Raw genomic sequence first — 13,763 nt, forward strand, 5'->3', positions numbered from 1 at the left:
TCCTCCGGACGAACAGGCCCTCAGCAACCGCACAGGCGTTACCAAGGACCGACCGCGGGCCATTCGCTTTCCCCACGAACCAAGGCAGCGCCGGGACCCAGCGGGGAGCGAGGCGTGGCTGTTCCGGTGCTACCGTGACGACTTCCAGGAAAGTCAGTCAGTTCTTCCTTCCCCCTTCCCGCTGCCCCCGCGGAGCGTCCCGCGGCCGGAGGCGCCGCCTCGGGCCCCTCTGCTCGCCCTGCTCCCGCCCGTGCCCGCCCGGCTCCCGCCGCTGCTCCCCTCACGCCGCCCCGGCAGCGCGGGATGGCGGCGGGCGAGGAGGAGAGCCGCGAGTACCTGCGGCGGCACCGGCTGCCCGAGCTGCTGCACCGCCTCGGAGCGCTGCTGCTCTTCCACCGGCCCGGTGCGCGCAGGCCCGGCCCCGCCGGCAGCGGGGGCAGCGGGGGCGGCGGGGCTGCGCGGCCTCCGCGCCCCGGCTGAGGCCCGGTGCCCGCGGGCACTCTGACCTCCTTGCAGAGCGGCCGCGAGAGTTCCTGATCCAGGTGCTGGAGCGGGTGAAGGCTGGCAGGCGAGCCGAGGGCGAGTACCCGTTCCTCATGGACGAGGCCAACGTGGAGGCCATGTTCGGCCTGCTGGATGTCCTGGGCCAGGGCTCCATCCGGCCCGCGCAGTACAGGGAAGGTGCGTCCGCCTGCTCCCGGCCACACCAAACTGCTCCCTTGCACACAACTGTTAAAATAGCCTGAAAGTTACCCATCTGTATGCTTCAAAATTATCAACACAGCTGCCCACACAACCTGGAACTTGGAAAGTTGAAAAAAGTTACATGTGGTTAAGTTTCCTGCATTTAAGTTATGTGTTGTTATGTTACATGCATTTACCTCCTGTTAGATCTAGGCACCTTTAAATTTAAAATTGTCTGTCCAAAAACTCGCATAAGAAATTCTCTTTTGTTAACTTTAGCCCTTAAAACTTTGGGCCTGAGCACTGAGGATTTGGAGCTAGAAGACGATGTGGAGATCACACTGGATGAATTCAAGGAAGGAATGTAAGTTTAATTGAAATTGTGGTGTCGGTTTCTGGGGTTTTTTTTGGGGGGGGGGGGGAATATGCATACGAGATATTTTGAGGTTTATTTTTTATTTACAAAGCTTACATAATTAAGAGATAATTTAATTGCTAGTTTAAGCTCGACTGGGTCACTTTGCATTGCAAGATTTAGAAAAAGAGGTCAGTTACTGCCTGACCTTCTTGCCTTGCTGTAAGGTGAACCAAACTCCATGCCCTCCATCCTCAGTTTCAGGATCCTCTCATGGTACCCACCCCTCAGGTCAGAGTGAAGGTCATCAGGCAGCCCAGGGGTTAAAATACTGATCTAGAAATGTGGAACAGTGAAAGCCTGTTGTCATCTTTGTCAAGGATGGTAGCAGAGCTTGAAATGAAATAGGTTCAGAGTTCAAATAATTCCTCACAGTCAAGGTATGGTTCTAGGAGCAATGTTTTAGTAACTGTTGCAATTGCTGAAAGGTAAGGAACTAATTATCCTCATTATCTAACTAGAGATTTTCTTTTTCTGTCTTAGGAAGAAAAAGATGCTGGAGAGCTGGTCTGTGTATTAGTTTCAGCAGTGGTCTGCTATATATATTAAAAACAGGCATCTTCCCCATTTTTTTCTTCTGCTTTGTCAGCTGTGAAGAGTTGATTTTAAGCAATATTCTCTTTTCTCTTTTTCTCATCTTCCCTGCCCTTCAGTGGAGCAATCAGCTGAAGAGGACAAGTGACAAGAACATGTGCATGTCCAGCAGGCACTCGAGGGAGTATAGTTAAGAATTGCTGTTCTTAATATAATTAGATGGTTTTTAAAAAATAGTAGAGATCTCTTTTGCAACTGAAATAGTATTTTGGAATTTCCTCCTTCGGGTTATAGTTTACAGTAAAGGATTGTTACCTGTTGGCTCATTAGCCCTGAATAAAATAAAGTTGGTTTTTGGGCTTGTGCTGCATTTTGATTTTTGGGTATTTTTAAGGAAAAAACATCTTCAACAAGTTATGACAAATGTCCACATGTAAATGCAGGTAGCACTTCCAAGTGGTATTTTCAGACTTAGCACACAATGTTCAATTTATAAGGAGAAACTTTTTTAAAGAAATTAGGCTATTGTTTTTTCAGTAAAAGACTATCTTAATTTCTATGAAGAAAGCAGTGACATATTCCTTCCTTCTGCATTTATTATCTACATTTTAATACAGAACATCCATTATCTGGGATTTGGAGATATCAAACATCTGTGTTTAACTCAAGACTGACCAGTTCATAGAGGACATTAGCCCATGTTGTACAAAACTGCATTTACACTGTAAATACTCTGTTCCTTAGAATGATGCAGACATGGCAGACTGTTCATTAGAGATGAACAGTGTTAGCTTCCAATGGCAAGGTGGCCATGGAAAATAAGATCTGCACAATTCAACACCAAGTCAGTAGCATTTTGAATTTTTTCTTTGAACTGTGTAGAATAAGGCATAAGATTTAATTAAAACAATCAGCATAAGAAATGAAAGAAATAAGTATATTACAAGATTTTTGCTTGGAATATGTAATCTAGACCACGTTATTAACCATTTTTGAAGTCTTTATTTTCCTGTATTTGGCCAGTTAGCTCTCAAACTGAGAAGAATCTCAACATCCCTTTGAGCCAGTTTATAAACTCCAAGTTCATTTAGTGCTGCTGTTGCAGATGGCTGGCTGGGCTTTAATGGTTCATTTTCTGAAGCTGACTGCAGGACATCCTTCAGAAGCAAGGCAGAGCCAATATTCAGGTTCAGGATAATGCAGGCTTCTTTTATGCTAGAGGAAAAGTTACATGGATTAATGTAAGCAGCACAAATTTAAGTGTAACAAAAAGCCCTTCCATGCTCCATGTTGGTTTAAAAATATTCAGATTTCAGCCTCAATCAGCTGAGGATTTTGATGCTGGTCTATTGAGGACACTCTGGGCTAGTGAAATAGACTAACCAGAAATAAAGTAGCAGCTTCTCATCCCTGACAGCAAGTAGACTGCCTCACGAGGCAATCCTGAGGAAAATAGTTTAAAGTGGTCCTTCTAACAATAAAGTTTGTTGTGTTGTAACTGTATCTTTCACTAGTTTCTTTGGCCCCAGAATCAGAGGTTTGTGCTACTTAATATTCCTTCCATAATTTTATCTAGACATCCTGACTGCACGAAATACTCCAAGACACATGCCACAGTCTGTTGCTGTGTGAGTATATGCTGCAGAATCAACTTTCCTAGTTGAAAACATCACACACATAAACGATCCACACTTTTAAAGTGTGGATCAAAACTCACTGAAAAAATCTTGGTTTAAGTAGAACACTTTCATTTCTCTGGACACTCGCTTCTGAAATACCAGTAGATCACAAGTTTGCCTACTTACTGCTTGAAGTAGTTTTCTGGCCTCTTGCAGTAATGTGAAAACAGGGGGAACAAATTCCGACTCATGTCGAAGTGGAGTTGTGCTGCTCCTCCTTCATTGAAATGATTTGCCATAATGATCTGCAAACACAAAGAGGAGCATCTGCTGTTTGAGCCAGGCACTGACACGCACCTGGCACTGCACAGGTCGCTCTGATACCCACCTCCTGATAGATGTGCAGATCCACTTTCTCTGCAAGCATTTGCCAGAAGATTTTGAACAGTGAGTGGCAGAGCTGCTGCTCCAGCTGCAGCAAACGGTCTCGCAGCGTCTGCAGCATCGGGCACGCCGTGCTCGACAGGGACATCACTGCTTGCTCTGCTTGAGAGGGTAAGGACAGCCACCTAAAGAAACCATTGCACTGCAGTCATTAGAGGGAAATTATTCATGTTACAACAACTGAAGTTCAAATTACCCTTTGAAAAAAAATCTTACCCATTTACAATGTTTCAGAGAATCCTTTCCCGTTTCTAATCTAAAAGTTATCAGTCTAATGCTGTGTTTGAATTTCATTTAATATTAAACTCATGCTTTAGTTATAAATCTCTGAACATGTCATTCTAGGGAACCCCATCTAATCTGAAAATCATTGAGTTCTATTCCTTTTATGAAATACTTCAGAAATTCTACTCAAAAGAAAATATTTAAGAAGCCCTAGGAGTCTGTGAAGACAGAACAGTCATGACAGGTCATTTTGCATAAAATCCTCAATACTACTATGAAGAAATTAATTCCTGCTCAAAATAGAAAACCAGAACTATCCAGAATCTTTCCTAGTATTTTAAACTAATACATCCAGTAATTGTGGAACTACTTTAGAAATCATAGCATGACAATTGTCCCCAGATAAGAATAAAGAGAATTTTCCAGAACTTATTACCCTGCAGCTTTCCTACTCCAGAAAAAAAATACCGCCTATTATCTATTCTTGCCTTTACTTACCTCAATATTTTTAACAGGAAATAATCCCGTAATATGCAAAGAGATTAAATAAACAGAATCACCTCTCTTTTTTGTAGAGCTTTGCAGCATCTTTGACCTCTCTGAAGACATGATCTACTTGTCGTGTCAGCATGTCGTGCTTGAGGCGCTCCAGGAGGTTGATCATGTCATCAAAGACAGAGCTCTCCATGGACGCCAGCTGGCCCAGCTGGAGCTGGCTCATGCTGTCACTTTCTGCACGGACCTCCAGCTCAGCCTGCTGCAGCTGCAAGAAGAACTAGGCAAACAAAACCAGAGGAACAGCACAGAAAATAATCTTACTCCTTGAACTTTTCATTGGTGCTTTGTTAGACAGTTGTAGAAAACACTTTCCTCTGGCGCATTTATAAAGTTAAAAATGTAAGATTTTAAAAACACTTTCTTATCTTTCCCTGTGGTCCTGATTTAGTGAAAAACAAAACATGGTGGTTTAATCCTAGTGATGGAACTGATACTGGTTTCAGATACAACAGCAGATAGGTAAAGGGAAGAGATCTAAAGAAATACTGAAAAGATATTTTAAGATTGATAGCAGCATGCTTTTAAAAAACCCTACCTTGGCCTCTTCAAGATTTGCAAAATTAAACTTTAATTGTAATTTTTTAAGCAATGATTATTCATTGAATCATAAATTTACTGTGCTGACAACAGCAAGAAAATAAATTTAGTTTATTGAGTTGATTGTGGCAACAGCTTGTTGGTTTTGCTTTTAAGCAGATCAAGACACTAGTAGATGCAGTTAAACAACATGAAGGCTGCTGTCCTATCAAGTCAAGATCATCCCCTGCTAGAGCCACAGATTCCTGTGAAGACAGTAAGAGTTTGGAGGCAGCCCACAGCCCACACAATGCCTTATTCTGCACACTCCATGTGGAAAAGGATTTTTGACCTTCAGCAACAGCTGCAGCAAAGCTGCAATTCCTCACCAGGCCGTGCTGCCACCAGGCTGTTGTACAGCAGTCACTAATTCCCGGTGATCAGTGAGTGGCCTTTCTGGGCCACACCTCAGCTGTGGTGCCACACAGACACACACATGGATCTGTCCAAGCTCTCCTGCCATGGGAGGAGTTCAAGCACCAGGCAAAGGCTGCTGCCCTGGCTCTGAGATCTTCAAAATCAATTCTTTTTTTTTTTTTACAATAAAAAGCATGTAAAAGAGAGGTTTGAGAGGTTTTTTGGTCTCTTCAGATTATTCCATTTCTCAAACTCTCTCTGCATTTCCCTAGAAAGTTTATAATTGGCAGCTTAGGCTTCAAACAGTAACCTGTCCTTATTTATACATCTTTTACTAAATCCAAATTTATATCTCATTCTACTTTTTCAGTAATTAATTCTCCTGAATGCACCTAAAAAGCGCTGAAAATAAAATGTTTGTTACAAAACAAACATCCCAAGTCCATTTTAAAGTTTTTTTTTTCCTAAAGAAGAATATTTACTTACTACATTGTCAGCCCAGTCTGCCAGCACTGTTGCTATGTAGTTAACAGCATTAAGGATTGCACAGTATCGGAATCCTAAGGAAGCTCTTGTCTCCTCCTTCATCACTTGAGTTAATCGTATCCTGAAATCATCAACCAACTCCTTCTGTAGGCCCAGGAACTGCAGTTTTCTGGAAGCTGTTGGAAGATTCTTATATCTGTCTGGAAAGACATTAATAAAATGTTTTTAGGCTTTCCAACATTAAATAAAAGCTTTTCAAAAAGAAACATTACTGGCATCAGGTACATACACGCACCACCTCATGCCTATGAGAACATCATAGAGTCAGTATTTAGATGTCAGTATTTAAACCAGCCAATATTTCAATGTTTTCAGGGAAACTGCCCATGCAAAAGCTAAACATGCAGACTTTCTTCCCCCTCCTGATTCCACGAGCAGTTTGTACTCTAACACTTGAGGCAATGTGTGATAAAACCACACCCTGCAGCGTGGCCCCTAAAGCATCCTCACACAGAGAAGGACAAAGCCATTGAAGATGCAATGGTCTCCTGAAAACAAACTCGCTCCTATGTACTGTTGCAAAAAAAAGAGAAGTTACTTAATAGCTTCTGAATTGATACAGATTCAAAAGAACTATTAGAATTTATTACTGAATTGCAACAAATTATATTCTGCCAACTATGAGAGAATATGGTTAATATCAAGCGTATATTTATAATTCTTATTTTGCAAACATGCCACTAGGTCAAGATTACTCATGCATGAGTTAGTCCAAAATACAAAACAAACAGGAAGTTTTTATTAAACTGCAAATATCACAGCTTTGCAAGTTTATTTGGTGACTACTGCTGACAACGAACATTTAGTAAACTAGTTAAGAAATCTGTTAGCTGAAGGTGTTTTACTGTTCATTACAAACAAGAGCAAATGCCCATAGATATAATTACCTGTTATAACTAACAAGAGAGTCATAAAAGTTTCAGCACAGTCTGGAACTTTCATTTCATCTACATCAGTGATATCTTTGTACTGTGATACCCATGCAGCCTCTGATGAAAGCATAGAGTCCATTTTCTGAAGAGCAACTGAAATGCAAAAAACTTTTAAGTTAAGTTTTTAATTTAAAAAAAATCTAACAAATCCCCTCTAAAGTATACTAACATAAAAGCCTTATGTCTAGTAAGTTAAATTTTGCATTTTCAGTTTATAAAAATTACTGACAACTTGTTTCATACAAAAGCAGCTTCAATGTATCTGCATTTGCAATGCTGTTAACAGAGTTAAATGCCAGAATTGATTGGGGGGGTTGGTTTTGGTTTTTTCATAGTTGGATTGCTCTTTTCCAATATATTTCTTCTTCATTTCTCAAAAACTAATACCTTGCCCTTATTTCAATTTAAAGTCCCTCTCTGTCTGCACACACATAACATTTGTCTAAAAATAAGCCTACTTGATTTGCATACAGCTTAGGGGCAAGAGTCCCACAAAACACAGAGGCACTGTTGAAACCCAATCAATTTTTATTCAGAATAATTACAGAGCATAAAAATTCATATGTTTTTGGCAGTAGCCCTGCCCAAGTGACTTATCCTATTTAAGAAGGACAGCTGTGTAAGTAGACACATATTTTCTGACTATGCAATATAAAGGCCAACAAAATGCACTGGAAGTCTTACATTTTTTTTCCACTGTTAGCCACCTCTGGAAGCAGGATTCTTCTGACAGAATATGCATGCAGCTGGGAAGGCTGCTGAGATAACCATGGACACTGTATAACTCTCTCTCAAACAGAAGGACCTCATCCACGAGGTGACAGAAGAGTGTGTCATCATACAGCAGGCAGGGAATATCTGCAGCCAACTTCTCCAAAACCAGCATCACTAGAGCACGAGAGAATTCAAGCTTTGGAAGTAAAGAAGTGGATGTCAGAGACAGGAAGTACTGACATGTGCAAACATGTACACAAGAAACTGCTACTAGACTAAGTCTCACCACGTACACATTTCAGTGGAAATGGGCCAAATATCTATCAGAGGCTGACTTAGATATTTATATTCACATTTACAAACCATTTCATTACTTACCCCAGCATTGACTGAAGATCCTGCCTTGTCCAGTATTGGCTGGATTTTGTCATCAAGGAACTTTGAATGATTTCCAATCCACATAAGTACTTGTGTTAAATACCACTCAGGCTTATTAAAAAAAAAAAAGAAAAGAAATTATTAAATGCATCCAAACATTTATTCAAGTGCTACTAGTATTTTAGGACAAATTTCTAAAAAATACAACTCTTTTTCCTTGCCTTCTTGTGATCTCAGGTCACACAAGTTTTTTACTCTGTTTTACTTAACTTTCATTTATATAAAAGCATTATCAGAAAAATATTTCTGGATTTTCATTGCCTTAAATGTTCCAAATATTGCGTTTCTCAAGCAAAAGTTGCATTTTTATTTTCCCTTTCTCTACTGCTTTCTCACTCATGAGAGCCTTGTTTCTGCTTCATATACTCCTTCCTGTTCTCCTGTGTGGCCCTTATTTCTTGGTACAACAAAAAGGATGTGCTCCTGAGAAAAGCTCTGCTTTTATTGTTATTGTACCTAACCTCAGCCCCACCTTTTCCCCCTAGAACTGGGGAATCTATCACCCTCTCATTTCACATTTTAATGCCTTTAAGTTTTTTCAAGTTTCGACACTTTAAAGTATGGGCTGCAGGTATGGATGAACACTTCTTTCAGTGTTAGTGCAACTGGAAGCAGTTCCTGTTTCCTCACTCCCAACAGCTAAAGAACATTCTGCTGAGGTGCACTCACATTCTGTGTGTCTGTTTCTCACCTCTGTATTCATTTTCACTTGTCTCATTAATTTTATCATGCTTGGGTTGTTGAGTTTTTTGGACAGTCCTTCCCCAGCTGGGCAAGGTCACTGTGAACTCTGAGCCTCTCCTCTGAAATACTGTTAATCTTGTCCAGGTTGCTGTCTTTTAAATATTTCACATTGATATTTTCTTTATTGCATTATCCAAGTAATTACTAAACAAAAAACCCAAACCAAATTTCAGCAATGCCCTGTTGAAATATCTTTCTGACCTGACAATAGATTCCCTGTAGCATTTTCTTAGTAAGTTCTTATTTTTAAAATAATTGTTCACCTATTGTTTGCAAATTCATTGTCTTGAACACAGATTTTCCATTTGCTTTAAAAATAATTTTGTTCATATCTAAAACACCTCTTTCCCACTAACATACACAACAGTATTTTAGTAGCATCTGTCAAGATTGCAAATGTATTTAGATTTACAAAAGATGGTGATCATAAGCAGACCTTGGCAACAGGACTGTTACAAAACAGCTCTTAAACTCTGCTCCACTGGCATAAATGCAATGAAACCTATTCCAACGGTAATTCTCAGACAAAAATCCTCAGTCTTTGAAGGCAATTCACACAAAAAAGTGAGTCAGTTTCCAACTGATAAACTCAGCATCTCATCTTTTATGTCAACTTAAAAATTCAACCCAATTAAAAAAAACTATTTAACAATACCTTTAGACTAATCACATTTCATAGCCAACGTTTTCAGTTACATGAAGGTAACAAAACACAGTGCCAAAAATCAAAGTCACAGCCTTTGAGCTCAAGAAATACAGAACAGTGCAAAACCACTTGCAGCAAGACAGAGGAAATTAATCAAAACCTGTGAACAGATGGGAGTCAGTCTAAGATTGTAACGATGCTTTATGAAGGGTCTGGGCAAGGGAAAAATATTGCCTCACCCAGAGAACATGCCTGTGTCTCTGAAAGGTCTCCAAGTGCTATCTTGATGTCTGTCCACACTTAGGTAGGCACAAGAGCTGCACAGTTTTGAAGAATCCTGATTTTGGAAAATGTGAAATCTATACAATTTAAACACAGCAATCTAGAGGCTGCTTACAAAGCAGTTTAGAAATGTCAAACCATTTTCTGCCATACCTTGTTAAGAACATTGGTTTGTTTATTTCCAGTGAAATGATACTTGAATCTTTTCTGAAGAGGATTCAGCATGATTTGCATTGGAAGGATGACTGGTGGTGAAGGGGGTAAAGGGTACTTTTCTGGCAATTGCTTGGGTTTGGTTAACAGCTCATCTCTAAGATTGACAGTCAAGGATGGATGTAAGTGTTGAATTACCCCAGCATCATCATTTCAATGGGATAGGCTTACAAAAATGAACACTGCTCAGTTCTACACTATTGACTGAAGGCATTACTATGAAAACAATACAATTCCTTATAAAAGATACTCAAAATATTCTACTTTATGTAGTATTAAATATAACTCAGGCCTTTAGGATTTATTTATTCAATGACAAAACATGTCCCTTAAGTCTGTTTGATTTAGAAAATTTGTAAGAAGCCAGCAATCCACCATTGTCAGAAACAAACACAGTGGCTGTCCAAGAGTTACACACTTATTCGTATTTGTTAAGGGAGAATAAAGACTCCTGGGATTAATTAATGTAACACATGATTTCCCATTTTCAGGTAATGGATTTAAGTGAGCCACTCTGCCAAACCAAAATTGTTACCAACTCAGGATTGTGCACAATGGCCTTGCATCTTTCCACTACGCTATTAAAAAAAAAAAAAAAAGGCAGCCACAAGCCACAGTCACACACACACAAAGGCTTAGTTGAGCTTTAGTTTTAACTGATCTTTTGTGAATTATTTAATTCATAAAGATCAGGGACAGAATGAGCAGCAGTGCCCTTTGAGCAACCTCAAAGGCAGACTATGATTGCTGCACAACAGAAATTCTCCTTCAGTCTCCCCTTTTTGTAAAGTCTCTCCCAAGATATGTATGCTTTCCCTTTTTTTCCTTCTGGGGCAGGACCTAGTAAAGTGATTAAAGGTTATTTCACATAAGGCTATAAAAGGAAAACCATTAACTATGTCTAATAAAACACACATCACCATTTTTTCATTACCATGCACGGGTAATGGTTCCAAACAGTGTAAGGCCAAATCCTCATGCAACCTACACTGTCAGCTACCATGAGAGCACTGGACCTGATGACTTTGAGTTAAAATGCTGCTACTGACAAAAAGGACAACTTTGGCACTTGGCATTTTCTAAATGCCAAAAAAAATCCCAAATAAAACAAAACCAAATCCCCACAACGTTCTAATGTTAATACAAAGTAACATAAGTTACCTTCTGTCTTTAGGGAGAATAAAATTTTAAATAATTCTACTTGAGGATGTGCATCTCTAACAGTTTTTAATTCTTGCTAAAATACACTGCAAGAATTGAAAAGGATACGAGGTTTGCAGTTTCAGAAGCTGACAGAAGAGCATCTCCAGGTTGCTGTACACCTCAGGAGCGTTGGCTGGTGCAGCAAGGCCAAATGCCTGGGACTGAGGTGGCCCCACAAAGGGCCAGCGGAGCTGGGTCAGCACCTCCTCAAAGTCACTGCAACACAAAATATAAACACACTTGGACAACAAACTGACAGTACAATGTAAAGATAAGGGGGTCACAGTATCTCTCTTACCTTGTCAATTTGTCCTTAAGGATTTTATGCCAGAATTTAACAGTGGATCTCACAAAAGCAAGAAGATGAGAACAAGATGAGTCCTGAAGTTTAATATCCAGCTCTGCCATGAATGCTAGAGTACTGGCTGCCTCTGGAACATTGTTGGTCATCAGATATTGCTGAATGCTATCACTACAAAACACCAAAAAGACAAGGCCAAATATTCATTAACAATAACAGAAAAGAGTCATTCGGATATTGAAAAGTAAAGACAAAACTTTCTTGAATTTGAAATATTTTAATAAGGGGAAAAAGCAGGTCACCAGTCTCAGAACACACACACACAGCACTCAGAAGTACCTGAGCTCTTCTATGCGAGAAATCCACTGGAGGTAGGCCAGGTGTCGCTCGATCTCCTCCACCTGACCTATCAGCACATCCAGGTCCTCCATCCATGGCTCAGCTTCCAGCAAGTGCCTGTTGATGGACTCTGACAGAGCAGCCTCCTCCTCCAGAAGCTGACTCAGAGACTTTTTGGAATCTTCTGCATTCTTTAAGGCATTCTGAATTCTTTTAGGGACTTCTGACGAAACTGTAAGTACCTGTGTTGGGAGATGTGTTAAGGCAGACACAAAACCACGGCACTGTGCAGAGCAGTGCCACTGTGTATCAGGCCCACTGATACATTTCACTTCCTTTCAGATTCTCAATCAGTCCTACAGCGTGTTCAGAAGAAGAAACAAAATGAAGCAGAAAGATGCTTACCTGTTCTTCTAAGTGCTTTTTGTTTTCAGATAGCTTTTCAATCAGGCTGTCTAGCTTCCCCAGGGAATCATAGTCATTTCCAAGTTCTCTTTCCACAAATTCGGAAACATAGTATGGAATATCACAGTGATCTAGATCTCTAGTGACTTCTTTCTTTCCAACAGCAATGCTTGCCATGGTTTCTTTTTCTGCAATACTGAGTATACAATTTCTAATTAGCCAACACTAAGCACAAACATTATCTATTGAGGAACAAAACTCCATGAAAAGCTGAGCAGTTCAATTTAAACTGAGACTGAAATACCATATTCATGAATTACACTGCCTTAAGTGAGACAATTTGCTGGCTTAAGTCAGGTCTGATAAAACCTTGCTGACATATCCAACTGGTGATTTATTATATATTAACTACCGAAGAGAAACACATCTGTTAATTTCTTCCTTCCCCAAAAGCATGAATTTTATTAAAAATAGTTCAAGAAATATGTAGTTCCTACATAAATAATATAGAAAATTTATTGAAAACTACAAAAAATTGTTAAATGCAAAGGAAGAAAATGTTCCACTTTCCCTTTTCACAAGTTTAGGAAATTTCAGAGTTACCAACTCATGACAGTTGTGTTATTAGCAAAGTATCCATGTGGGCCTTACAATAATTTGGAAAGCAAATACGTCACTGAAATATTTACCAAAGAAAACCCCACACGGTATAACTTAAAAGACACTTGCTGATCCACACATTTGACAGCATCCAGAGAAACCTGACATAGAAAGGATGTTCACAGTGAAAACAAAAAAGGCAACAATGACAACTGTTTGGCTAGTTGGCAGTTCAATCCTCAACTTCTTCGTGTCACTTTCAAAACAGAATTTAAAAATAATACCTGATACGCTTGCAATTTGTCTGCTACTACCTTTGATTAAGTTAAAATCCCTATTAAACTGACAGCAGCAGTGAGAAAGCGGCGCCGCTAATGAGCCGGAGTTGCAGAGGCAATAGAGAGCACCAGGCTGAACAAACTGGGTGACCAAGGGTGCTGCAGAGGAATAATCGAATAAAGAAAGCAGAGCAGTAAAATTCCTGTTTGCAGCAATGTAAACATCATACAGCAGGAAAAAACTAACCAAACGGTACTCTTTGCATATTTAGTGGAAAGGATGGGGTTACACAAGACAGGAACAGGTGTGCGGGCGCATCCCTCCCGCCAGCTGCCCGCTCTGCCCCGCGGCTCAGCACCCACCTGGGCCAGAGGGCCGGGCCCTTCCCAGGGCCGGCTGGAGGCTCTGCGGGCTCCGGGAGGCTGCGAGCGGAGCGCCACCGACCGCGGCCCGGGCTGGGCGGCCGGGCAGCCCCTCAGCCGGGCGGCGGCTCGGCGAGCCCTTCCTCCCCACCACGGCCGACGAGCCGCCGCTTCTCCTCGCAGGACGGCGCCGCGGGGACGGGAGGGCGCGGGAGCCGCCGCCCGGAGCCCTCAGCGCGCTCCCCGCGGGTCCCGGCGGCCGCGGCGCCGCCCCCGCCGCGTCAGCAGCGCCGCGGGTGACGGAGCGAGGGGCGCAGGCGCGGAGCCGCTCCCGGGGCCCCGCTCCC

The 13,763-nt window shown here is 41.2% G+C and overlaps 2 protein-coding genes across 3 annotated transcripts; one reads left to right on the forward strand and one right to left on the reverse strand.

Annotated features, from left to right (window-relative positions):
* Positions 1–250: 250 nt before the first annotated feature.
* Positions 251–1,992, forward strand: EFCAB10 (EF-hand calcium binding domain 10). Its single transcript, XM_058022990.1, has 4 exons — positions 251–403; positions 517–681; positions 964–1,048; positions 1,583–1,992. The coding sequence occupies exons 1-4, from the start codon at positions 304–306 to the stop codon at positions 1,617–1,619; spliced, it is 387 nt and encodes a 128-aa protein (XP_057878973.1). The 5' UTR covers positions 251–303; the 3' UTR covers positions 1,620–1,992.
* Positions 1,993–2,211: 219 nt separating this feature from the next.
* RINT1 (RAD50 interactor 1) lies at positions 2,212–13,526 on the reverse strand. Of its 2 annotated transcripts, none has more exons than XM_058022988.1 (14): positions 13,417–13,526; positions 12,176–12,371; positions 11,771–12,012; positions 11,429–11,602; positions 11,197–11,346; positions 9,868–10,024; positions 7,983–8,093; positions 7,575–7,800; positions 6,846–6,983; positions 5,899–6,098; positions 4,482–4,696; positions 3,641–3,821; positions 3,439–3,557; positions 2,212–2,848 (listed from the first exon to the last, which is right to left on the reverse strand). In XM_058022988.1, the coding sequence occupies exons 2-14, from the start codon at positions 12,350–12,352 to the stop codon at positions 2,635–2,637; spliced, it is 2,304 nt and encodes a 767-aa protein (XP_057878971.1). In that variant the 5' UTR covers positions 12,353–12,371; positions 13,417–13,526; the 3' UTR covers positions 2,212–2,634. The 2 variants fall into 2 exon arrangements, with proteins under 2 accessions (XP_057878971.1, XP_057878972.1); XM_058022989.1 differs by lacking the exon at positions 13,417–13,526 and adding an exon at positions 13,090–13,146.
* Between the last annotated feature and the right edge of the window lie 237 nt (positions 13,527–13,763).

Source organism: Melospiza georgiana, chromosome 4 (assembly GCF_028018845.1).
Source record: "Melospiza georgiana isolate bMelGeo1 chromosome 4, bMelGeo1.pri, whole genome shotgun sequence".
Lineage (NCBI taxonomy): Eukaryota > Metazoa > Chordata > Aves > Passeriformes > Passerellidae > Melospiza > Melospiza georgiana.